This window comes from Chelonia mydas, chromosome 7, assembly GCF_015237465.2.
Source record: "Chelonia mydas isolate rCheMyd1 chromosome 7, rCheMyd1.pri.v2, whole genome shotgun sequence".
NCBI lineage: Eukaryota > Metazoa > Chordata > Testudines > Cheloniidae > Chelonia > Chelonia mydas.
In genome coordinates, this window is record NC_057853.1 from 29,905,589 (window position 1) to 29,928,656 (window position 23,068).

General features: G+C 52.8%; 1 protein-coding gene across 1 annotated transcript; it reads right to left on the reverse strand.

Moving 5' to 3' along the window:
- Positions 1-429: 429 nt before the first annotated feature.
- CTSF (cathepsin F) lies at positions 430-21,960 on the reverse strand. The gene is made up of 14 exons (XM_037904686.2): positions 21,681-21,960; positions 16,724-16,843; positions 14,052-14,127; positions 11,794-11,894; positions 11,176-11,251; positions 10,854-10,967; positions 10,450-10,595; positions 8,724-8,820; positions 7,576-7,656; positions 6,549-6,668; positions 5,991-6,055; positions 5,369-5,459; positions 4,717-4,775; positions 430-4,226 (listed from the first exon to the last, which is right to left on the reverse strand). The coding sequence occupies exons 1-14, from the start codon at positions 21,927-21,929 to the stop codon at positions 4,152-4,154; spliced, it is 1,470 nt and encodes a 489-aa protein (XP_037760614.2). The 5' UTR covers positions 21,930-21,960; the 3' UTR covers positions 430-4,151.
- Between the last annotated feature and the right edge of the window lie 1,108 nt (positions 21,961-23,068).

Consider the following 23,068-nt stretch of genomic DNA (forward strand, 5'->3'; position numbering starts at 1 on the left):
AATACTACCACGGATGGGTTCAAATCCCTCTGCACTGGTGGGAGTGGGAGTGAAAACTGCTGTACCTTTAAAAGCTTCAAGGGCTGGAAGCTGAACTAGACACAAAACAGACTGGAAATAATTGTTAGTAGTGGGGGGAATTAACCACTGGAACAACCTCCCAGGGCATGGGGTAGATTCTCTGGCCATTTTTAAATCAAGCTTGGATTTTTGTCTGAAGTACGTGCTATAGTTCAACCAGGAATCACTTCAGGGCAGGCCTAGGGTCAGACTGGGTGATCACAGTGGTCTAAGGGAGGGAGGTGCCCTCAATTTCACTTCACTTCCACCTTGCCCATGGTAAGTCCACTTAGGGGTGCTGCTTTGCAACTTTACTGTTTTGGGGGGGAGGGGGTCCTGCGGCCCCAGACAGAAAATGCAGCTCAGGCACTGGGTTCATCATTTATTATTAGTGTACAACGCAGATCAAGGAACATCAAACCCTACAGCATCGCTCTGAGCTCCTGCTACAACTGCTCTGTGGCAGGCCCAGCCTGCCCTCCCTCTCCTCCAGGTGCACAGATCGGGCACAGAGAACAGCCCTTCGCATTTTTCTGTTACAAAACATGCAGAATTTTTCTCCGTGCAAACAACAAGGGGGAAAATCCAGCTTTGCCACCAAAAAGCCTCTCACGCACCCCCTCCTTGCTCCTCCGCTTGTAACAGCATAGAACAGCCCTTCGCATTTTTCTGTTACAAACCATGCAGAATTTTTCTCCGTGCAAACGACAAGGGGGAAAATCCAGCTTTGCCACCAAAAAGCCTCTCACAGACCCCCTCCTTGCTCCTCCGCTTGTAACAGCATCCTCCAAAAGCAAAGTGCTTAACAAACCGCAGCCCGTTGTTCCTCCCACGTCTGGGAGGTAGGCCATGGTGCGCTGAACTTTCGTCCTACCTGCACATTTAGCTTCCTTGCTGTGGTCTATCTGGGACAAGTGCCCGTGCTTTTAAGCAGGGGTTCAGTCCCACAAAGGATCAGAACTCCAGCCCCCTTTCTGTGCCATTTCAGTCCGTGAGCCAGAAACCCCGATCAGCTAATTCAGTCCTGAGTTTCCAGAATGGAGGGGGAAAAAACCCAACAACCTGCAGGCTTTTCTTTATTGCTTAGGAGAGATCTGGGCTGGTGACGATGTGACATATGGCACTAAAACCCCAGTCACTCAGTAACACACCGGGAGGACTAGATCCTTCCCGGGCAGGCATAAAGCAGAATCACAAAAGGCTACTGCCCCCTTGCCTTGTGCAAATCCACTTTCAAAGTGCGTTTGACCATGGAGCCCCCGTAGGGGAAATACTGCAGCGAGCCTCTAGCAGCGTTCGTTCAGAGCCCCCAACCTGTGCTACGTGCGGCTCTGCGAAACGGAAAGAATCAAATGTAATGGAACGGTTTTAGCAGCGAGATCACAGCTAGGCCTATTCGACCATATCCTACTGTGGACTTACACCAGTGCTTGGGGGATGGGGCAGGAGATATAGGGAGCCACAGAGCTTCCCCCCCCATCTTCCCCAACTTTGATCACCTACTCTGACAATAACACTTTGCCTGAACAAAGGGCTTCCTATATGAATTTGCACCCCGGGGAGGGGGTATAGCCCATGTTTGCTGTATAGATAAGGGGAAGGGACTTGCACACAGACCACGCAGATTGGCAGCAGCAGAGCTGGCAGCAGAAGCCAGGAGGCCTAGTGTAGACTGCACCTGCCCACCCCCTGCATGGGAAGGGACAAGGCTGCAGTGGAGGCAGCATATAGGCTGGGCAAAAATTGTCTGACCCAGCTGGTTTTCCTGCAGGAAATTAAGTTTTCACCGAAAGGAATATTTCGTGAAAACGATCTGGTTTTGGTGGGAAAAAAAAATCTAGATTGTTTTTGTTTCTGTGTCAAAAAAACCAAACACCCGGCAATCAAAATAGTTTGGCAATTAAATATTCCAGTTCCCACAGGCTACCACAATGCCACAGTGGAGTGCAGTTCAGATGCTTTGTGTCCCTATTCCCCCTTACGGACTGTGCTCCCCAGACTACATCTCCCATGACACACCACCTTTGCCTCCCCAAAAGGGGAGAGCACAGTGTACCATGGGAGGTTAGCCTGAGTAAGGATCCCAGCTGCAGAGGAGAATGGGCACAAGAAGCACCTAAACTACAACTCCCATGAGGCACTGGGGTTAGCCAGCAAGAGGGGAGACTACAATGCATCATGGGAGATGCAGTCTGACCAAGGAGCCCAGCTTGGCACCTTTTCAGAATCAATTTTTTTTTTTTTTGCACTCTTGAAAAAAAATTAAAAAATCACATCTTTCCACTGAAAAAAAATCAAATATTTTCTGACCAGCTCCAGGCAGGATATTAACGCTCCTGTCTGGGAGTCTGGGAAAGCCAGTTTGGCATTAAAGGAAAGCTGGATTCTCTTCGCTCAGAGCCAAATTGCAACACCAGAGTGGCTGAAAAAGGTGCCCCAAGTCCTCCTGTTCTTTTTGCGGATACAGACTAACACGGCTGCTACTCTGAAACCTGAAAAATACAGCACGTGTGTGACGTGGGTGGACTACAACTCCCAGCATGCAGTGCTCCGAGCTCCCTTCCCCCACCCTCCCAGAGAACTGCTGCCTCCAAGAGAGATTTCTTGGCTGGCCAGCCCTGCTCACATGCAAGCTGGTGCCAGGACTGAGCTCTGGAATTTAAGGGAGCTTTTCTTCCGCTCTGCCTGTAAGGGGAGCCCAGAGGGAGGACTGCCCACCTGGCAGTGAAAGGAGAGCCAGGGGAGGAAATCTCAGCTAAACAGTAGCTGGCTGTACCCAGGGCCGGATTTAGGGGCAGCCTTGGTCTAGGGCCGAACCTGGCTGTATCCTGCAGTCTAGTCTCCCCTCCTGCAAAGCAGCCTCCATTTCCCTGAGAGCCAGGAGAATTTGGGGCACCGCAATTAATGTTTTCCAAAAGCCACAGCTGGGTGGGAGTGTGACTCAAGGGCCTGTCCTTTGTCAACCCAGGCTCCTTCAAGGTCCCACCCCCAAAATTGAAGCTTTTGAAACCCCTGCCCCAAGACATGAGACAGGAGCAAAAATGGTTTTGGCGGGGAGGGGTGCAGAATCTACAGACTGGTCAGTTTCATGGGCTTAATGCCCCATCTTTAGCATAATCCTTAGTGTTTCCCTGTAATAGACCCAGCCAGGCAGGCTAGAAAAATGGAAACCAGCAGGCCCAGCTCCTGTTCCAGAGAGAAGCAGCAGCTCCAGCTAGGGGCAGTGTATCAGAATTAGGGCGAGGAATGGCATATGGAAATTAGGGTTTCCAGCTTTTCAAAGTGCCTCCCCGCCCTCCCTCGATGGGAACAGGCACAGCTTGCAGGGACTGTGCTGAATTCACCAATGAAAGCAAACCGGGGGGGGGGAACATTTCTCTGCCAGGAGAGAGCGAGCTGCCTCCAGAGCGTGGGTTGAAAAGCAGCCCTCGCGCTGGGAGCCAAGACCCCTGGTTCCAGCTCAGTGGGGCAGTGGGAGGAACACGAGATGAGTGGCACACCATTCCAGGATATTGCACAAACCCATGGCTGGAGGAGGCCCAAGGGACTGTAGCATAGATTGGGCAGCAGCTCCAGTGCCACCAGAATCCCACTCTAGGTGGCCTTTCACTCCACAAAGTCTGTCCCACTGACCTCAGCTGGCAGGGGGGAGGGAAAAGCCAGGAGCCTCAGCAGTGGGAGAGCTTGCAAAGATGCAGCCCTGGGAGATGGCCCATAAGGACAAATTCTGCAGTGGAAATCCTAGCCCAGCTCTTTCTGGGTGGCATTCTCCAGGGCAGAGGGCTCCCTTCTGGGCTCAAGATGCATGCATGAGCGCCCCCTGGTGGCATGGCACAGCCTCCCCCATCCTGCTGATCAGCCGGCCCCAAGTCAAGTCTCTCCCCGGCCCCTTTGCGCTTCCACACTGTGGCATCTCCCCCAGCTTAGCCAGGGCCCTTCCCCCTTCTCAAGTCCCTCTCCTATGCTCTAGGGAAGCTAGCAGGCCCTAGCACGGCTGGTGCTGGGGGCTGGGGCAGTGACTGGGGGCAGGGTAGTGAGACACAGAGGAGGGGATTCCACAGGGAGGTGGGGTGGGGGAGGTCCTGCAGTGTCTAGTCCACCACAGCTGAGCTGCACATGGTGTTCATCCCGCAGGCTCTGCTGCCCCGATACAGGTAGTAGTAGCCCTGGAAAAGGAAAAAAAGAGGGGTTGGTGGGTTCCCATCAGCCAACAAGCCACTACTCCAGGCCTAATTCACCCAGCACCTGCTCATTGTGGCTTAGCTTTGTGCACCTCCCTGTGGCAAGACTGGGAGGTGCAGGCTGGGAATCCCAGGAGAACCACAAGGACTGGTCTGTGTCCAGCAGCCCTGAGGAAGATCCCCTTTTCTACCCACTGCTGCCCAGCCCTGGCTCTCTGCTGCCAAGGATGATACTGGGGAACTAGGCCAGGCTGGAAACGTGGGAGTAAACAGAGGGAGGGCAGCATGAGCTGCTCCTGGGAGGATGCCTAGCCTCCCCTCCCTGGAGATGGGGCTGGGGGAAGGATGGGAAAGCCAGGCAGCCAGCGTAAGGGAGAGGGATTGGGAGAAGAGGAACAAAGCCAGGTGGCCCGAGCAGTCTCTATCCCAGCCCACACCCACAGCATGGGCACCAGCTGCTTCTTACTGGACTCACCTGCTCGCCCCAGTTCTTGCCCCAGCTGTTTTTGATGGCCCAGAAGGGGGTGCGGTCACCTGGAAGGTAGAAAGGTCCATCATGAAGGCTAAGTTTGAGGAGAGGGGGCTGGACAGTTCCTGATACATGGCTGGGGCAGAGCCCAGGCTGCCAGGGGGTGTTGCAGCATTAGCCAGCACTGTCTGAGCCCCTGATGTCAGCTTCCACTTTTATAGCAAGGGGGATTCTGTAGATTATAGAAACTGGTCCTAGTAGTACCCAGACTCTTGGGTTCTAGCCCCACCGCTGGGAGGGGAGTAGGGTCTAGTGGTTAGAGCACAGCTGGGTGCCAGGACACCAGGGTTGCTCTCTGATTCTGCCAGACTCACTATGCCTTTGAGCTAGCCACCTCCCCTCTCTGTGCCTCTGGTCAGTACAAATCCATGAGAGAGAGCTGGGAGCAGCAGGGACTTGGCTCAACAGTGACACATGCTGGTGGCAATGAGAACTACCTGCTCTAGGCTGGACAGTACGGAGGAAGGGCCAGCAAGGCCAGTCCTGGAGGGAAACAGGATGTGCTCAAGGTGGCTCATTAGGTTTAAGGGAGCCTAGGGAATTGACGTCCCCGAGGCGTGGGGGGCCCTCCTGTGGATTCCAGACTAGCGTCACTTACGTGTCCCATACCCCACCAGCAGCACCGCGTGGTCAATCATCCAGGGGTTGCAAAGGAGCCTGAAGGGGTGGGAGACCCCTCTCCTGTAGAACTGAAGGGGAGTGAGATGAGGAACATAACATTAGCGAGCTAACTGCACAGATCCCTACAATGCCACCGAGATGCAGCTGCCCTTAGGGTGGAGCACAGGGCTTTTTAATACAGGGATCCCTTGCCCAGTGCTGACCACCTCTGGGATGCGGAGTGCCCCTTACTGAGCCCTTGCCCTGTAAAACAGCTCCACCTAGTGCCAAGCCCAGGTATTGGGGCAGTACTGACTGCAAAGGGAGAGACCCGCCCGCTGAATGCTCACTCTCTGGCATCCCACTGGATCCAATACCACCTGACTTCAGCTAGAACTCAGGTCCCAGGTTTTAACCCCTCATTCTGAGAGCCCCAGGGCCAGGGTAGGACATGTCAGCAGCCTCAGGGCCTTCACACAGCTCTTTATCGGAGGCACATGCTGCATCCCCGCCCGCCCGCACCAGGCTGTAACAAACCAGCGAGTCTGAACTCCACTGCAATCCCACCCAGTCTATAAGTATGTGGGAGCAGGTGGCTCTGCCCCGAAGCATCTGCTCACCTGCATAGCGAAAGCATTGAGTGCAATGGAGATGGGTCCATTCTTTGCCAGCCACGCCGCAATCTCTGGAACAGACAGGACGGGTGAGTTTGGGCTGTGACAGGGGTGCTGGGTCTATCGCAGAGCTGGCTGGGAAGGGGGCAGAGAGCCACAATCCGCCAGGCATCAGCAGCCTCCAAGGGGTCTCGGCCTCACATGGCTCAGGAGGTTCCCTGTGCTCCTTGCAGCCAGGTTTCTCTGGGCCTCTGGCACACGCAGGCTGCGTGACTCTGGACAACGCCCTTCCCCGCTCTGTGCCTGCCTTTCCCCTCCCACACTCTTTAGGGCAGGGACTGTCTGTGCAGCGCCTGGCATGACATGGGGGAAGATCTCGCCTGGGAGTTCTGGGCAGCTCCTGAAACAAGAGAGGGTCCCAATCTACCCTAACATACAAAGCTGTGTGGAAGGGCAGGTCTTTTCCACAGGCAGCTCCGAGTCTCCCTCCCTCCCCATACCAGGCCCCAGTGACTGGAGTTAGGAGGAGGCAGAGCAGAGGCAGTAGGAGGAACCCAGACTCACCAGTCTCGTCGCGGGAGATCTCCACAGAGCTGTTGATGTAGACGGCCACCTTGGTGGCGGAGAAGCTGCAGCTCTGCTTGTGGCCCTCGTAGCTATAGTCACCCTCTGTCTCCAGGCCACCTGGAAGGAGCGATCCCCGGGAAGGGAGGGTTAATAATGCCAGGGGCTAAGAGACAGATCCTGCCGCAGGGAACTCGCCTGGGGCTTGTACAACACTACAGGGATCTGGAAAAGCTCTGTGATGCCCCTCAATCCCGACCCGCAGCCCTCTCCAACCCCAGCCCTAGGCTCCCCATCACCCCCACCCACAGCCCAGCCAATGCCCCTCAATCCCGACCCGCAGCCCCCTGCTACCGCAGCCCCAGGTTTCCCCCGCATACAGCCCAGCCAATGCCCCTCAGTCCCAACCCGCAGCCCCCTGCTACCACAGCCCCAGGTTTCCCCCGCATACAGCCCAGCCAATGCCCCTCAGTCCCAACCCGCAGCCCCCTGCTACCGCAGCCTCAGGTTTCCCCCACATACAGCCCAGCCAATGCCCCTCAGTCCCAACCCGCAGCCCCCTGCTACCACAGCCCCAGGTTTCCCCCGCATACAGCCCTGCCAATGCCCCTCAGTCCCAACCCGCAGCCCCCTGGTACAACAGCCCCAGGTTTCCCCCGCATACAGCCCAGCCAATGCCCCTCAATCCCGACCCACAGCCCCAGGTTTCCCCCGCATACAGCCCTGCCAATGCCCCTCAGTCCCAACCCGCAGCCCCCTGCTACCACAGCCCCAGGTTTCCCCCGCATACAGCCCAGCCAATGCCCCTCAGTCCCAACCCGCAGCCCCCTGCTACCGCAGCCCCAGGTTTCCCCCGCATACAGCCCAGCCAATGCCCCTCAGTTCCATCCCTGCTATTCTATTTTACCTCAGCTAGTAACAACTGCTCATCTTCCTTAACTGCCCAACCCCTGAGCTTCTTCTATTTGCCCCAGTCAGGATGAGGCCTTGACCTCCCTGCATTGGGCCTGGATGGTCCTGAGCTCACCTAGCCGCTCAATGGCCTCATACGCATTGGAAGGCAGTCCCCCTCCGCAGGCATGGTCCAGTCCATCGCAGTCCACCAGCTCTGCAGGGAGAGAGACCGGCCTCTTACCAACCCGAGGCTCTCAGGTTCCCATCCCCCCAGGGAACAGCCTCCCAGCTGGGATGTTTGTGGCCAGCTGGAGCGACTCCCGAGGCTCCGTTAGGGTCTCCCAAAGCTTTGCTGGCCTCAAAGCTGTCCCCACCCCCTGTTGGCTCCTCCATATCTCTTTCCACCACAGGTGTTCAGCAGGTAGCGTGGGACACTGGACTAGGGAGTCGGGACACCTGGGTTCTATTCCCAGCCCTGCCACTGACCTGCGGCAAGCTCCTTCCCCCCTCTGTGCACATTTTCGCCCTCACCCTGGTCTAGTTAGAATGGAAGCTCTGCAGGGCAGGGACTGTCTCACTGTGTGTCTGTCCAGCACCGGGGGCACGGAGCGACCTCAGTCAGGGTCTTGTGTAGAGCTCAACATGACAGGGTCCCCCGCTTTTGACTGGGACTGCCTGGTCAGGTTTGCTGACAGTGCTGAAATCACAGAGGAAGCTGCAAACACCTCTGGGGAGATCAGGGCACTGAAGGGGGATTAGCTCCCACCTCCTGACCCCCACCCCCAATAAGGAGTGGGAGGAGGAACCCAGCAACCAACCCCCCTTCTCCTCAAAGCAAGTTTGGGTTCTTCACTCTGGTGCAGGGATTGACTCTTAACAGGAATTTCCGAAGAGCCATCGTCTCCGGGAAACCAGCTAGGTCCAGAAAGCCTGGGAATTGGTCAGGCTCTCTGGGGCACCAGCCATGCGATGCGCTCCCTCTCCTGGCTAAACAGCCCAGGACTCAGGGAGCTCCCCATGTGGCAAGACTGGGCAGTGCAGGCTGGGAGAGCCACAGGGCCCTGGATAAGGGATCCGCCTTATATGTGTCACAGCCCAGCTCTGGCTCCTACGCCACAAGTTTCAGAGTAGCAGCCGTGTTAGTCTGTATTCGCAAAAAGAAAAGGAGTACTTGTGGCACCTTAGAGACTAACCAATTGAGCATACGCTCAAATAAATTGGTTAGTCTCTAAGGTGCCACAAGTACTCCTTTTCTTTACACGACAAGTGCCAGCCACATACCCTGCTCCGAGAGTGAGACGAGAGACCCCCGGCGCAGGAACCACTGTCCTTCCACGTTGCCGGTGACAGAGAAAGCCCAGCAGGAGCCACACATACCCTGGAAACACAAGGCCAGACAGATGATGGCCCACGAGTGACACGTCAATGTCCCAAACCCTCAGACCCTCCCAAACCCCATCAGGAAATGGTGTGGGAATGCTGACTGCAGGGAAACCCCCAGCTACTCCAGTCATAGAATCATAGAATATCAGGGTTGGAAGGGACCTCAGGAGGTCCCCAACGCCCTGCTCAAAGCAGGACCAATCCCCAACTAAATCATCCCAGCCAGGGCTTTGTCAAGCCTGACCTTAAAAATATCTAAGGAAGGAGATTCCACCACCTCCCTAGGTAACGCATTCCCCCAGTGTTTCACCACCCTCCTAGTGAAAATTTTTCCTAATATCCAACCTAAACCTCCCCCACTGCAACTTGAAACCATTACTCCTTGTCCTGTCATCAGCTACCACTGAGAACAGTCTAGATCCATCCTCTTTGGAACCCCCTTTCAGGTAGTTGAAAGCAGCTATCAAATCCCCCCTCATTCTTCTCTTCTGCAGAGTAAACAATCCCAGTTCCCTCAGCCTCTCCTCATAAGTCATGTGTTCCAGACCCCTAATCATTTTTGTTGCCCTCCGCTGGACTCCTTCCAATTTTTCCATATCCTTCTTGTAGTGTGGGGCCCAAAACTGGACACAGTACTCCAGATGAGGCCTCATCAATGTCGAATAGAGGGGAACGATCACGTCTCTCGATCTGCTGGCAATGCCCCTACATATAGATCCCAAAATGCCATTGGCCTTCTTGGCAACAAGGGCACACCGTTGACTCATCCAGCTTCTCGTCCACTGTAACCCCTAGGTCCTTTTCTGCTGAACTGCTGCCGAGCCATTCGGTCCCTAGTCTGTAGCAGTGCATTGGATTCTTCCGTCCTAAGTGCAGGACTCTGCACTTGTCCTTGTTGAACCTCATCAGATTTCTTTTGGCCCAATCCTCTAATTTGTCTAGGGCCCTCTGTATCCTATCCCTACCCTCCAGCGTATCTACCACTCCTCCCAGTTTAGTGTCATCTGCAAACTTGCTGAGGGTGCAATCCACACCATCCTCCAGATCATTAATGAAGATATTGAACAAAACCGGCCCCAGGACCGACCCTTGGGGCACTCCGCTTGATACCGGCTGCCGACTAGACATGGAGCCATTGATCACTACCCACTGAGTCTGACAATCTAGCCAACTTTCTATCCACCTTATAGTCCATTCATCCAGCCCATACTTCTTTAACTTGCTGGCAAGAATACTGTGGGAGACCGTGTCAAAAGCTTTGCTAAAGTCAAGGAACAACCCGTCCACCGCTTTCCCCTCATCCACAGAGCCTGGCCTCTCGCAGCAGAGGACGCTGCCTGTGCTCTTTGGGATGAGACAGAGACAGCTATATTAGCACTGGTGACATGACATCCCTGGAAGGGTCGCACGCAGGGATCAAACCCACAACCTCTGAATCTACCTCCCTGAGCCTCGACAGCTTGTTCTAAACCAGGTACATTAGCTCAGAGGCATTAGCCGCCTCAGCCGCTATACCTGGTCTAGCCACTAGCGGGAGACAGAGTGCCACAGCAGGTTATGTTGGCCTAAGCTCTGCAGCTGCGGCTGTCAGGGGAGGCGGGTTAATGTAGCCATGGAAACCCACCTGGTCCTTGACGTCAGTGACGGCCCCACGCTCCCGCCAGTCCCATTCGGCAGGAGGCGGGTCGCTGGGGATGGCAGCCGGTTTCATGGGCCGGGCCGGGAGTTTAGCCAGCAGCGGATTCAGGTACAGGGAGCGAAATTCCTCCTCTGAAATGAGACAGAGGGCAGCTCTGGAGAAACGCCCAGGACTCAGGAGACACAGGAAGCCCAGGGTACTTGCCTATGATCTCCCCTGGCAGGGGGCGCTGCAAAGAGTGGGGCAAGAGGGCTGGCTGTGGGGAGAGCTCCCAGCTACTCCAGCCCTGGCCCCAGGCGTAGAGAGCGGGGAGCTCCTAGCCCTTCCCTGTAGGGTGTGCTGCCAGGGCTCCATGGGCATACTGAGTGCAAAGCCATCACCCCTCTCACCCGTCAGGTCGCTGAACTTGGTGACTCCGTACTCGGCCGTGCCCTGGTCCAGCTCCTGGATCGTCCGAGCCTTTTCCAGGTTCCCCGCAAAGATCTGCAAACGCCTCTCGGTTTCTAAACAGGGCAACAGACCCAGGGAGTCAGAGTCATTGTGAGACAGGGAGTGTGTCCAAGATACAGGGGGCTCCCTGCAGTGTTGCAGGAGCCAGTGCAAAGGATTCTAAGGTGGGAAGAGCTGAAAGGGTGACGGGAGCTGGCTCGCAGGATTCTGGAAAGGTGGTGGGATGGGGGCCCAAGAGATATGCCAGCACCTGGGGCTCACCTCTTTCATCCTTGTAGCTCTTCTTGTAGGTGGTCAGGAAGTCTTTGAACAGTGAGATCAGCTGGACGGATGCATTCTAGGGACACGGAAGCAAGCGACTTAGAGACCTGGAAGGCTGGAGGCGGTATCTCAGTGGCTGATGCTGGAAGATGTGCCATCTGCCAAGGCCAGGTGAGTGCCTGGCTGTAGGGAGTGCTATAGACCCATTCTCAGTCTCCTTCTGCAGCAGGTCTGTCTCTGGAGTATTGCAGGAGGTCAGCCTTAGGGCTGGTAACCAGAGGAGGTGCCATGCTGAGGCACAGCGTAGGGGCAGGGTGGCAAGGGGGTGGAGCCAGAGGCCAGGGCAGTGGCATGGGGGAAGGTACGAAGCAGCATATCACGGGAGGGGACTGGAGAAATGCAACCCAGAGGAGTACCCCCGCCCCAGGTGACATACCCCCCTAATCCAGGCCACACCCCCTGCCCTACCCTGGGAGCAAGAGGCCTCATGTGTCCTAGTTCCAGCCCAACACACTCTCTCCACATGAGTTACCATCACTAGAACAGAGACTGGGGCCCCTCAAGGGACAGGACAAACTGGGCTAGAGAGGAGGAGGAGTGAGGCAGCCAGCCACCCACCTGGGAAAGGGCCTCCAAGCGAACTGGCTCTTCTGGTGTCTTTGCACGAGTCGGCTCCTCTGGCTCCAGGAGGGCTGCACTTTGGACCTTCTCTGATGGCTCTAAACACAAGAGGAGGCAGTAGCGAGTGCTGCAGGTAGCCCCGACGCAGTTACTGTATAGCTCTCATACGCCTCGGGAGAATGAGGGCCAGTGCCCATCTTCTTCACGCCCAACAGCAGGGGTGGCCAACCTGGGGCTCCGGAGCCACGTGCGGCTCTTCAGAAGTTAATATGTGGCTCCTTGTCTAGGCATCAACTCCGGGGCTGGAGCTACAGACGCCAATTTTCCAATGTGCCGGGGGGTGCTCACTGCTCAACCCCTGGCTCTGCCACAGGCCCTGCCCCCACTCCACCCCTTTCCGCCCCCTCCCCTGGGCCTGCCATGCCCTTGCTCCTTCCCCCTCCCCCCCCAGAGCCTCCTGCATGCCACAAAACAGCTGATTGGGAGGTGTGGGGAGGGAGGGAGGGGGAGGCGCTGATCAGCAGGGCAGCCGGTGGGTGAGAGGCGCTGGGAGCGGAGCAGCCGATGCGGGGCTGCTGACATATTACTGTGGCTCTTTGGCAATGTACATTGGTAAATTCTGGCTCCTTCTCAGGCTCAGGTTGGCCACCCCTGCCCAACAGCCTCTATTGCTTGTGCTAAAGGAGACCTCCCTTGGCTAGCAAGAGTAGCAGGTCCCTTATCCTGTTGGTAGCCACTGGAGGGCACATTCACTGTTCTAGATTCCCAGATCGGAAGGCCAGATGGGACCATTGTGGTCATCCACTCTGACCTCCTGCATAGCCTAGGCCAGAGGACCTCCGACGGCCCTTCCTGCCTGCAGCCCATACCTGGTGGCTGAGCTAGAGCATAGATTTAGAGATGCACCCAATCCCTAACAACTCGCAGGGACAGGTTGGATTCTTCATCACTTGGACAGTTGTTCCAATAGTTAAACCCCACCCTGTTAAAAATATGTACCTCGTTGCTAGCCTGAACTTGTCCAGCTTCAGTTCTCAGCCTTTGGGTCTCAATCTGCCTCTCTCTGCTGAACTGATGAGCCCTCTGCTCTCCAAACTCTCCTCCCTGGGGACACGCTTACAGCCTGAGTTCAACTCACATCTTCCTCTTTAAGGCTCTAAGAAGCTCAGTCTATGCACAAAACTTGTATTGCTTTAACTATACCAGTCTAGTTAATGTGGTACAACCCTCTCCATGTGCATGCAGTTATACTGGGATAGATGTGCTTATGTCAGTACAGCTATTCCAGTACAGGAAGGGGAATAAGCTATTCTGGTAAAAGCTCCTTTACCCCAGGAAACGGCATCCACACTAGGGCTGGGTAGATATCACTAGGTTAGTGAAACATTGTCTATGTTATACAGAACCACTAACTGGCACAGCTATACCAGGACAAAACGGGAGTCTACAGCAGGCCTTAGTCTCTAACTCCAGGCAGGTTTTCCAGAACTGGAATCATTCAAGCCAGAAGCTGGACAAATTCAGACTGGAAATGGGAATCACATTTTTACCCATGAGGGGAATTAGTCATCAGAACAACAGACCAAGGGCTGGGGTAGATCCTCCACCACTAGGAATGTTTAAATCAAGATGGGATGTTATTCTAAAAGCTCTGCTCTAGTTCAGCCAGGAATTAATTCAGGGCTGGCCTATGGCCTGTGTTATGCAGGAGGTCGGACTAGATGCCCACAGTGGTTCCTTCTGGCCTTAGAACGGATGAATATTGTGGCTCTTCTCTGAACCCTTTCCAAAGCTGTCACCATCTTTTTCACAGTTCGTCAGCCAATCTGGATGCAGTGTCCCAGGAGTGGTCTCACCAATGCAGGGATCGCTGATATGCAGCCACTTCTGGGATGAGACAAGGCAGCTCTGCAACAGTGCACAGCAATGCTACGGAGCAGGTGAGGTGGGGAGGACAGGACAGCTGATGGAATCCACAAGGGGGACTTTAGGTCAACAGAGTGGAAGCACCCGAGCTGGAGTCTGGCCAGGAGATTGGATTAACAGCCAGCTATTTGGGAAAGTGCCAAAGGACTCTTTAATGGCCAGAAGTGGATTAAAGCTTTCATAACCAGCTCCTTCCACACCGGAAATACACGGCAAGTGGCCGTGTGCAGGTGGTGGAGGGGTGTGGCTTTGATTCCAGACTTAATGCTCTTGTTTACATTCTAGTCAGGATCCTTTAAAGGGATGACACCCATGCAGACCCGCCATACCAGCTGGACGACATTCCTGCTTCACCAGCCTCTTCCTGTTCATCCATGGCTGACTCCAGACCTCAAAGTGACAAGACTTCCAGGAGACAGAGAGAAAAACAGGCCTTGCCTCAGAATTTCATAAATGAACAGTACAGAAACCTGCCCGGAGGCAGCAGGGATGAGTGGACTGGCAGGGAGTGGTGATGGTGGTGGTGGATTCTGTTCCTGACTCTGGGAGGACGGTGGAGTCTGCTGGGTTAGAACAGAAGGGCCGGGAGAGTCAGGACTCCTGGGTTCTACTCTTACTTCTGCTCCTAACATGTGATGCTGGGGAAGCCCCTCAGCTGTACTCTGTAAAATGGTGCCAGTGTTTCCCTAACTCTTGGATGGGGTGCATGTGTCTTAACTTATTTGTAAAATGCTCTGAGACTCTCAGCTGAAAGGATGCCAGAGAAGAGCAGAATCACTTCTCACTCCACAGCCCTCTCCTTCCAGCCAACAGGCTGCACCCGAGTTACTCAGCTGATCCTCCACTAATGAAAGCTATGAAAAGATCCTCTAGTTACAGCGTGTTTGGGTTAATGCCAAGTCACAAGACAACGAATGAGAGGATTCAGCAGACAGAGGCCTGGCCATGGGACAATGACTGGAGAGTCTGACACAGGACAAACACAGACCAGCAGGTTGCTTACAATGTAACCGGACTCCTGGGTTCTGTGTTAGTAACGTCCCTGTTTAGTTTCAGAGCCATCTCCCAGAGCCTCAGCTCCACTGCCTGCTTGTGATACCCCATTTTAATACTTGAAGAAACTGGCGCTGGTTTGCATGTACATACACATGTGCCCTTGCTTCTGATTTCAACCAGTAGAAGACAATCAGCTGTGTGTCTTAGCCCCCATTCTGTAAACACCAGGAGCAATTCTCCTGGAGATCAAGCAGTAGTGATGCTGCTTCTGAAATAGGAAGATCCAGCTCTATCCTGCCACTGCTACGAAGCCCCCCCAGTTTCTCCAGTTCTCCCACTCTGACCCGAAGGAATGTGTTTGCCTGTAAGAGTGGCATGTGCACAGGACATGGGGGAGGGCACCCACAGAGTTCTGCCCCCATCATGCTTTGGGAACAACATCCCTTTCTAGAATCCCAGTCAGGAATCGGAAAAGTCCAATCCCTAAACACCACCCCACATCCCAGATGAGACTTCCCAAAGTGTCCACTCACTGGGATCGTAACTGTCTGCCTTCTCTTAAAACAGAGCCTCAAAGACTACAGATCCCAGGATGCCAAGCTCAACAATAAGTGCCCTCCACTTGAATCAAGATGAAGCAAGGTATGCTGGGAGCTGCAGTACCATTAGCCATACCATCATACCTGTTCCATTTAATGCAAATTAAGTGTATCCTTTGGGTTCCTACCCAGTTGGAGATGTGACCCTCCTGGAGTTACAGGGGGAAGGAGAAAGGCAGTGATTCATAATATCTCTGCCCAGATTCTGCTCTCTGTGATATCAGTAAAAAGAAAATGAGTACTTGTGGCACCTTAGAGACTAACCAATTTATTTGAGCATAAGCTTTCGTGATGCATCTGATGAAGTGAGCTGTAGCTCATGAAAGCTTATGCTCAAATAAATTGGTTAGTCTCTAAGGTGCCACAAGCACTCATTTTCTTTTTGCGAATACAGACTAACACGGCTGCTACTCTGAAACCTGTGATTTCAGTGCAAATCCACAATCACCCCATGAAAATCAGTGAGCTGAATCCACACTTAACCTGGTGCACAGAGATCAGAATCTGGCCGAATCCCACAGAGGTCAGTGATGTGACATTAGAGTCACACCAGTTTAATTGACCTATTAAGAGTGGGAGGATCTGATTAAGTGGACCCTGTGATGAAACAGGATTTTTCTGTAACATATTTATGGCCCCTATGTGTGCCTCAGTTTCCTCTACATTTTGTATGGCTGCCCAGTGGGGGGTGGAAAAGGACTGTCTGTCTAAGCCTGAATGGGTCATTAAAAAGGACTGGCCGAGGATGACCCTGTATCAATTGAGAATCCGAGAAGCCAGTGGCAAATCCAGTCACCAGGACACTGACACCTAATAACCAATGACCCAAAGGGAGATGGATTTCCTCACCTCTCAGCAGGGAAGCTGAGCAAGATCGCCCCAGCTCCAGAACAAAGGACTGGGAAGGGGGGGGGGGATAGGACCTGGCTTCTGGATGGAGTCTGGGCTCTCACCTTGGAGCTAATCAAGGACATCGACAGAGAGAGAGAGAGACAGCCTGAACCTGGAGTTCGCTACAGCTTGCTGGGCTCTGTGCTGGCCAGAATGGACCGGGACTAGGCTTTGACCTTCATTTCTCTGTGCTAACCTATGGACGACCTACGTGGTGTTCCAGCTGACTAATAAACCCGACTGTTTTGACAACACTGTTTGAGTGTCGCTGCAAAGGCTGGGTGAGGTACATTAACAAGTCTCTACCAGGAGTCTCTCTCAGCCGGACTCACTGAAGAGAGATTACAGCAGGAAGCAGGAGTGCTGGAGGCAGTGAGACACCCCCCCCCAGTTGGGGATCTGGTACACTGAGGTGGTTCCTCCAAGAGGCTGTGCCAAAGCTGGGGGTGTAGCGCCAAGCGGGTGGAGCTGTGACAGACCCAAAACAAAACCACAACCCAGCACCTGGTCCTTACTATTTGCTCCGGCTCCGCTGAATTTTCACAGATGGTGGCATCCTGGTTCGTGAATCCATACTGGCTGCATGGTGACTTCAGCAGGGTCACATCCAGATAGTACTTGATCCCATTCACCACCTGCAAGCAGAGCACAGTTCTCAGGTAGGCAGAGCATGGCACCATCTGCTCCATTACTGCAGACCCCAGCCTAGAACTTAGCATGCAGTGACAATAAATGGGGAACTGGTGAAAGACAGAACACCAGGGTTTGCCTGTGTCCAGCAGCCTTGATAAAGATTCCCCTCTATATTCATTACAGCCAAGTTCTGGCTCATCTCTACAGCAAGGGATGCTACAGGAATCTTGTTGGGACAAACTTGGGTTCAGATTTCATAGCTTATTTATTATACAGGTGAATATAAAGCATTTTCATCATTTTGCAAAGCCAGACCGGGACCATTAGATCATCTACTCTGAACTCCTGTATAGCACAATTCAGAGAATATCACACAGTCACCCCTGTGTTAAGCCCAATAACTTGTGTTCAGCTAAAGCACCTTCCAGAAAGGCAGCCAGGTCTGGACTCTCAGACATCAAGAGATGGGGAATCCACCACTTCCCTTGAGAGTTTGTTCCGAGGGTTAATCCCTAATTGGTAAAAATTTTATCTTATTTTTAATTGCAGTGTGTCTGGTTTTAACTTCCAGCCACTGGTTTTTGTTCTGCCTTTCTCCACTAAAGAGCCCTTTAGTACCTAGGATTTTCTCCCTGTGAAGGTACTTTCACACCAGGATCAAGTCACCTTTTTGATCAATTTGAGAAGCTAAACGGGCGGCACTCTTTAAGTTTCTCACTGTCAGGCATTTTTTTCCCAGCCCTCTTCTCTACATCCCCTCAATTTTTCAACATTCTTTCTAAAATGTGGCCCCCACAATTGGACAAATTACTCCCGTACTGGTCTCATCAATGCTACATACAGAGGTAACATGCAATCAGAAAGTAATCTACCAGAAGCAGTTCTTTATAAAACTAAAGATCTCCCAGCACTGGTCTGAAGTTTGAGGGTAGACCTGTGCTAAATTTGCAGATTTTAAGCCAGGAGGGGACCACTATGATCAGGCAGGAGCCTGACACAGGACAGAGAATTTCACCCAGCAATTCCTGCATCCAGCCCAATAACGTGTGGTTGAATTGGAATGTAATTTTTAGACAGACCTCCAATATGCTAGCCAAACTTGAAAAGTGAAATTGACTAGAAACAAGAGTGAAACTGCCTGGTCTATTCCTCATTGTTCCCAGCAGGAACACAAAGGCGTAAGTAAAATGGAATGTACCAACACAGTAGGGATGTAAAGACGGGAACTGGGTTATCTCCAGAAGATAGTCCTTTACTGGCCTAGCTGCGACTGACAGGGGCACATGACGGTCCATCAGCAAGTTCTAAGGGTGTGTCAGCACTGCAGCTGGGAGGTGTAATTCCCAGTGGGGGGAGGTGTATGTGCCCTAGCATGCTAAAAGTGGCTAGCCACCAGAGTGCAATCCCATCTGAGATCCTAGGAACGTACCCAAGTTGCTAGTCCAAGCCATCGCTTGAGTACATACCTAGGATCTCCAACAGGATTGGATTTGGGCGGCTAGCCCAAACCACAGCCTGCGCCCCCTGGCACGCTGCTATTTATGGCACGCTCGCTCAGTCAGAGCTAGCCTCTGCACGTCTGCCTGGGCTGGGAGTTACACCTCCCCCTGCAGTGCAGACATACCCAAATAGGGTTTCCTCATCTTTCAAGTCTCCTGTAAGCTTAGAATGCTTTGCCCTATTTTGGGTTCCGATAACTGGTTTATTTGTAATGTGCAAAGGGTGTGGATAAATTACTGCATCTTCTTATTTACCAGCATCTGGAAGGGGTAATCACGTACTCTTCTACAGGACTTCTTAAGTAGAAAGATGCAACATATTGTTAATTACGTTAGTTAATTCCTGCTGGTTACAAATCCAGACTAGCGGGTCTGACTCCTCAGTCACACCACTCTGGCACTGCAAAGGGATCTTACAGTTAGTATTTGTATTAGTGGAGCTCCTAGGAGCCCTGGCATAGAAGTAAACTGCCCCTTGAGAATATCTCCCGCACCAGTCAGGGTAGAGCTGGAGTGAGGGCTCCGCACTGACTCTGCTCCCAGCCCCCAGAGCAGAGGATGCGGTTGGAGCTCTCTGCACACTAGCTACTGTCACAGGGGGCCACAGGGGGCCATGGGAAGCAAAGCATATGTTATACCTAGTGCCAGACAGGCTCCTGCACCGCCCCAGGATGCTATGCCCTCTCTGCCCTGGAATGGGATGCCTCTGGCGCTGAGGGACCTAGAATGGAGTGCAAGATTGCAGGGGATGTGGGGGGTGTCTCCCCAGGGCTATCCTGAAAGAGAACCTTGCACCAGACTGGATCAGACCCAAAGTCTGTCTAGTTAAAATCCTGTTTCTGACAGTGGCCAGTGCCACATGCCTCAGAGGAAGGCACAAGAGCCCCACAGTATGAAGATATGGGATAACGTCCCCTCACTCCATTAGCTCTCACCCTGGTCTCTAACAGAGATCGGCTTAAGCCCTGAAGCACAGGGTTTTATATCCCTTCCAAAATTATCATTATGTAGGACAACTGAATATTCCTGATACCCATATAAATGGCCAATCCCTTTCTGAATCTTGCTAAGTTCTTGACATCAATGACTTCCTGAGGCAAGTAGTTCCAAAGGGTCATGACAGGGTGTGTGAAACATGTATTTTCTTTTATCAGCTTTTAAGTCAATAGAAACGTGGGACTGGAAGGGACCTCCTGGGTTATCAAGTCCAGTCCCCACTATCGCAGGCAACGCCCCATCATAGAATCCAGTCCAAAACTTATCCAGCACCATCCTCAAACTAGCTGGGTTGTTTGCCCTGCACTGCTCCTATGGGGAGGTATTCCAGACCCTCCCTCCTCTGATGGGCACAAACCTTCTTCTCATTTCCAGCCTCAGTTGATTCCTGGCCAGTTTATCCCAATTTGTTCTTCTGCCAACATTGTCCTTTAGCTTCAATAGCTCTTCTCCCTCTGTGGAGTTTCCCCCACTGTATCTAGACAGAGCAACCAGATCCCCTGTCAGCCTTTGCCTGGCCAGGCTAAACTAATCCAAGCTCTTTCAGTCTCCACTCATAAAATCAGCTTTCCATGCCCCTGATCATGAGCCTGGGAACTCTTCTCTGTACCAGGCCAATCTGAATTCATCTTTGTTGAACATGAGTGACCAGAACAAAATGGAACAAGGCATTCCAGATGACGCCTTGCCAGTGTCTTGTACAATGGCATTCATACTTTCCTATCTCAACTGAAAAGACTGCCTGATGCATCAGATTAGTTCTCCCTCCATTAGAGTATCTGGGTTTCAGATTAATTTTCCTCTCACATGTTAGCTGCAGATCTCCATGAAAAAGTTCATTTTTCTAACATGAATTAGTGTTTTGTATTATTTCTGTTCTCAACAGTATTTCCAGCTGATCCCACTATTAGAATCTTCTGCAAATTTCGTTCATGTGCTATTTCTCCTGAATCATCAAGTTAAATAGAGCCATGCCCTATGGTACTAATTAGGCACCTCCCCAACTCCAACACCTTCCTGTTTATCTCTTTAGTCTCTTAGAGAATGTCTAGCACACATGACTGTGCTCTGATCCCAGCCAAATTGAATTAATTTTTCAATTAGGATGTTGCGAGAGACTGCAGCAAGTGTTTTTGTAACATTCCAACCTACGGCAGGATTCTCCATGTGTCCATTTCTTTAGCTATGGAAACAACCACATTTATCTGGGCAGGATGATTCTTTATATACCTTTTGCTCACAAATCTGTTACTCTCTCTACAGAGTTCTAATTGTTTCCTTCCCGTTACTGTACTAAGAAGGAAAGTCAGATTCACAGGGTGGTAACTGCCCTTAGAAACACACATAAGTAATCATACAAATTAGTAATTCCTCCCAATCCACATAACCCAGTTTATGGCCCCAGTTCACATAATCTAGTCCACAGCCCCTTATCTATTCCATATAACCCAATTTCCATCTCCCACAGTCCTTTTGCCCTGTATGCCTGTCTATAACCTCTAACTCAGTCCATATAACTCAAACGACACTGCCAGTACCTTTACTGTATATTCTAGTCTTTATCCCCAGGCTATACCCTCTTATAGCCCAAGCTATACCCCACCATATCAACTACAACCCCAAGGACCCATATATCTCAGGGCTTGTCTACATTTAAAACATGACAGCAGCACAGATGCGCCACTGTGGCGCTTCAGTGTAGACGCTACCTACGCCGATGGGGTTCTCCCGTTGGTGTATGTAATCCACCTCCCCAAGAAGCGATAGTTAGGTTGATGGAAGAATTCTTCTGTCGACCTAGCGCGGTCTACACAGAGACTTAGGGCATGGATTTGTCACACCCCTGACCCACGTAGTTAAGATGACCTAATTTTCTAGCACAGACCAGGCCCAGGTATGAGTTGGCAATCCCTATTCCTTTCGTCATTGCCAAATCCTCTAACCCAGTCCATGCCCCCCAGCCCCTTTGCCCTGTATCCCCGTCCATGTAACCCAATATACCCCTTTGCCCTGTATGATCAATGTGTATACCCTCAAGTCTACAACTCAAGCCAGAGCCTTTAGCCATTTAACACACACTGTGACCCCCACCGCAGTCCATATAACCCAGGCCAAACCCCACTAGTCCTTGTACACAATACTCCAACCCATATGTCCCAGCCTTTCCCTCCGCACCCCACCGCCATATCAGATCCCTCCCCAGCCTGGCTCTCATCGCCCGGTGCGTGACTGCAAACACGGACCACAGTCCGTTCTCCCCATCCCCAGCCAGGCTGCCGGATACCCCCGGTCCGGCCCGGCACACGCACCGCGTTCCACCCCGCCCCGCACCCCGGCCCCGCACCTGGGCCTGCGCCCGCCGGATGGCCCCCAGCCGGGCCGGCCCCCCGCGCTGCTCCGCTGCCAGGCTGTAGCTCTCCAGGGCGAAGCGAGCCGCCTCCAGGGCCGCAGGGTCCAGGGCAGCCTCCAGTTCCCGCAGCGCCCCGGCTCCCGGCGCCGCCCCCAGCGCCGCGGGCAGCAGCAGCCCGACCAGCCCCAGCGGCAGCAGCATCCCGGCCGCGGAATGAGCGCCGCCTCCGCGTGGGGCCCACATATGGGCTGCGGGGCGGAGCGTCCGCTGCCATAGAGACGGGCCCGCCCCCTCTAGGCAGCCAGGAGGACTCCACTGTGGGGGACTGAGCCCCACCCATCCATTCCCTTCATGCGCTGCTGTCCCCCACCCTACGTGGATCCCCTCGGGGCTCTATACTCCAGGGGCCCTAAGCATCCTACCTACACCCCTAGAGGCTGCTTCCTTCTAGGGACCAGAATGAGCCCCACTTCCGCTATGTGTCATGAGCCCTACATGGCTACAGCTAGCTGAGATTCCCTCTCAGTGCTTGATTACAGTCCCCTGCTTCAAAAAAAAAAAAAAAAACCTAAACATGCTTACTTTTTTTAACCTTTCCTCATAGGTTTTCTAAGCCTTGGGCCTCTCTCTCCAGTTTGTCCACATCTTTCCTAAGATTCCTCAGTGCTAAGTAGAGCAGGACAATTACCTCCCATATTTTACTTACATTACTCCTGCTAACACACCCCAGAATATTAAGACTTTTTTGCTGCTTAATCACATTGTTGACTCATGTCCAATTTGTAATCCACTCATCTCTAGATCCTTTTCAGCAGTACAACCACCTAGCCGGTTCTTCCCCATCGTGCATTGGTTCATTTGGTTTTGACTTTCTAAGCACACTTTGCACTTGTCTTTACTTTTGTCTTGATTTCAGACAAATTCTTTGTCAAGGTAGTTTTAAGTTCTAATCCTGTCTCCTACATGAGCTGTCTGAACTACCTTAGGTACCAGGGCCCACCCTCACCATCTGAGGATTAAGCACCTGCAGAGCAGAAGTGATGATGTTGGCCAGAGCTTCTGCCAGTCTTCCCAATACAATAGGTGGCTCTTGGCTGCCAAGACACTTTCCTGTGATAAGATTTTTCTGCCCCACGGAATCTGGAATGTGCATTCCCAGTGTAATATTCAGCCATAGGGAGATGTGACAGCTCCAAGCTGGCTTAGATGACAGTGAAAGGTGACTCCTTCCAGTACTACTTTGGCTTTTACCATTGCTACCACCAGATGAAGTGTGGCAAGTTACTGGTTCACAGCCTGCCCCCCTCAAAAATGGGACAAGCCTTCTGTGATGGGGTATATAAACCCCACTGTCACAGCCACTAAGGGGTTAAGGGGCAGAA